Below are 3,420 nucleotides of genomic sequence, written 5' to 3' on the forward strand. Positions count from 1 at the left end.
ATGACCGCCGCGATCGCAATAGATCCTTTTACCCAGCAAATTCTCAGCTTCGAACAAAGGGCCACGGTGGTCGATGGGCCCCAGTCTTCGGTAACTAGATCCCAGGTCTATGACAACGGCGGCAAAGGGGTCAGCGGTGCTGGTGCAGTTCTACGTGAGTGATTGCTGCATGGTCGGGAGAAGAGAGGTCTCTCAATACATGCTGATACTTCGTTCTCAGAGCCTACACGGGACGGCCTGTTCCAAGCCGCGGCAGTATCCGGCGTTTATGACCTCGTCTCCCAGCCGCCATTCAAGTGCCCTGGGTCCAACTGCACGTATCCAGACTTTACGTCTCTTGGAATATGCAGCAAGTGCAGCGATGTCACCGCGAAAACCACCAAAAGCTGTGATAGTGTCGAGGGAGGATGGCAAATTCAAGCATGCAACTTCACGACGCCCGGAGGGTTCAGCCCGCAGGCTAGTGCCGGCAGTGACGCTCACAACGGCTTCGGCTACACGCTCTTGAACGTAAGCGTCAAAGTACCCGATCCGAACCAACCACAACATCTCGTCTCAATGGCTATGATCCGCTTCGCGGACGACGCGCGCGCGACGGAAACACAGTGGCAGGACACGCTGACAGCGTATGAGTGCAACTACGACGCATGCGCGAAGGCTTACTTTTGGGGTGGAGAGTCGCCAATGGGGCGGTAGTGCCAGGCACGATCCAGGAGTCGCAGCTTAACCTAACCGGTGTAGGGCCGGTGATTCCGTTCACGACCCTTGAAAGAGGGTTTCCGGGAAACACAACCTATGAGATCAACCTCTTTGATCTGCGGGTCATGGTCAAGGCCCTTTCCGAAGTCTACAATCCTGGGAGCCCTGGCAGCGACAGCTTCGCCGCAGCCCTCTACAACAGTCCGAACTTGACGCGGACGGTGGAGAATATTGCAACAGGCATGTCTTATCGGATGCTCTCGGGTCCAAACGCTACGGCCGTGACCGGCGAGGTGTTCGCGGTGCAGACCTATATGCGTAACACTGGGCCTGGCTATCGCTGGCGGCGACGCTCGAAGTATTGACGATCCTTTTTCTGCTCGTTGTGATTTTCGCTACTAGCAGGGCGCGGCAACAATCGTGGAAGTCGTCGCTAGCACCATTATTGTACGAGAGTGCGATACTAGATAAACAATAACACCGGGCTGCCTGGTGAGCCATGGTACTCGAGGGAAGACGGCGGTGGCGTGCCACAGGCACAAGACAGTCCCAAGATATGAGACAATGTTGAACCGCAAAATTTATGAGGGCCACAGCATGGTGCGGCTACGACGAGCCCTGTAACACTCGCCAGGAGCGCTATAAAGTCGGTAAGTCCTGGGCACAAATACCTCACCACCGACCCCTCTTCGCTTTTTGGCGGGACTGTTCCAGTGGTGTGCCCCCGTGGGCTCCAAGTGCCGCTAACAGACGCCCATCCATAGCGGGTTACAGCGGATTTGCGCCCGGTCGGACTTGAACCCGTAGCGATACCCTACTGCTGCCCGTCAGCTCGGTGGCCTCAGGTTGCCTGCCAGACCGCTATTGCTGTACCCTCTTTCAGTGGCCAGGCCAGCCGGCTTCTTGGCAGCATGGCACTGCGCGCCAGCCTTAGGGGTGCCCCAAGGCGCCCCGAGAACAGAAATATATCCACCTTGTGTAAGCTGTAGACAGAGGCACCCAGAATGAAGCGGTGACCGGCTACTCCAATAACGCATATAGTGCTCAGGTAGAGAAATTAGACAGTGAGGCATTCGCACGACTGGCTGGTCGAAGATAGGTCCTGTTCATTCTCAAGCCGGATGTCCGTCAAGGTTGTTATGCACAACGTACTGCTTTTGCGACAGGCGGGTACCCGTTGAGAGTGAGCCACACCGCCGTTGACTGTTGACTGATGAACAAAATGGAGCCCCAGTCGCAGCCTTCATGGCGTCTACGCTGATGCACATGTGGTAACATGTGATCATTGAACATGAAGCAGATATAGTCAGCGGCCTCTGCCGAATGTACACCAGCCTCGACGGGCGTGTTCATCACCCTTTAAGGTTTTCAGCGGACTGGCTGAGTTCACGCCTCCTAGGATCGCGCCACTTCGTATTATCTGGGATAGGACCAATGCTTAGCCCCTCGTACATGATCTGTGCCAGCCGTCGCCTCGCGGCTGTGCTCTTTCGGCATACAGCCATATCAAATGCATCGTTTTCGTATAAAGGGAAGGCAACAGCCCATCGAGTGATTGCAGGCTGAAACCGACCGACGCCACTTCTTCCAGTCAATAAAAAAATCATCATGGCGAAACTTCATGCTGTGGCTATTTGCCTTCTATTTTTGCCTGGCACGCTTGCCTGGGGAAGTAAGTAGAGTTGGTGACGGTGCATTTTGTGGCATTAAGGCAGCAACCGTGATGTCCTGACGTTGCAGTACAGGCTTGGGCCACATGTCGACCGCTTACCTTGCACATCACTTCCTTTCCAACTCGACCCAGGCATACCTCAAGGAGCTGTTGAATATCCACGAGAATGACGATGGCTATCTGGCCAATGCTGCTCTATGGGCTGACACCATAAAGCGCACCAAGGAGTGGCATTTCACCGAAACCTTTCATTTTATCGATGCTCACGACAGCCCGCCCTCGTCGTGTAATGTCAATTTTATGCGCGACTGCAAAGAAACGGGATGCGTCATTAGCGCTCTGACCAACTATACAAAGCAGTCTTTAGACCCTTCACTACCGGCACTGCGTCATGCTCAGGCGGCAAAGTTCATTATTCACTTCCTCGGCGACCTCCACCAGCCGCTCCACAATGAGGATGTCGCTCGGGGAGGGAATGGACTTCGGGTAAAGTGGGATGGTGAAGATACGAACTTGCACTCTGTTTGGGATTCGGCCATTGCTGAGAAGCTGGTCGGAGGAGTGCATGGGAAACCAGATCCTGCGGCACAGGCCTGGGCAAATCGACTCGCAGTCGAGATTACTCAAGGCCGGTTCAAGGGCGAGAAGGAAGCATGGTTAGAGAAGTTCGACATCAAACAGCCCAACGCGTCCGCCATGGCGTGGTCAAAGGAAGCCAACGCCCTCATATGCACGCATGGTAAGGTCACAGACTCGTCACGACCGAAGATTACGCTTACTTGAAGGAAACAGTCTTGCCCCAGGGTCCTCAGGCAATTGTTGGGAAGGAGTTGAGTGACACATACTTTAGTAAGGTTGGCTCCGTTGTCGTGGAGCAAGTTGCGCGGGCTGGATTACGGATTGCGGCTTGGCTGAATGGCATTGCCGATGAACATGAGGCGAGAAAAAAGTCTGGCGTGGCTGGGGAGTTGTAGGTCATCAAGATGACATGATCGTGTTGCACCACTTCTTCCGGCAACAAAACATGGGCACGCTCATCGCGTTGGCCA

At 54.6% G+C, this 3,420-nt stretch overlaps 1 protein-coding gene across 1 annotated transcript; it reads left to right on the forward strand.

The window, feature by feature from the left end:
- PLICBS_000301 (uncharacterized protein) lies at window positions 1-3,154 on the forward strand (the record flags this gene model as incomplete). Its single annotated transcript, XM_065599575.1, has 4 exons — window positions 1-154; window positions 221-670; window positions 742-1,017; window positions 2,445-3,154. The coding sequence occupies 4 exons, from the start codon at window positions 1-3 to the stop codon at window positions 3,152-3,154; spliced, it is 1,590 nt and encodes a 529-aa protein (XP_065455647.1).
- Window positions 3,155-3,420: the final 266 nt, after the last annotated feature.

This window comes from Purpureocillium lilacinum, assembly GCF_023168085.1.
Source record: "Purpureocillium lilacinum CBS 284.36 DNA, scaffold_1, whole genome shotgun sequence".
Classification (NCBI taxonomy): Eukaryota; Fungi; Ascomycota; class Sordariomycetes; order Hypocreales; family Ophiocordycipitaceae; genus Purpureocillium; species Purpureocillium lilacinum.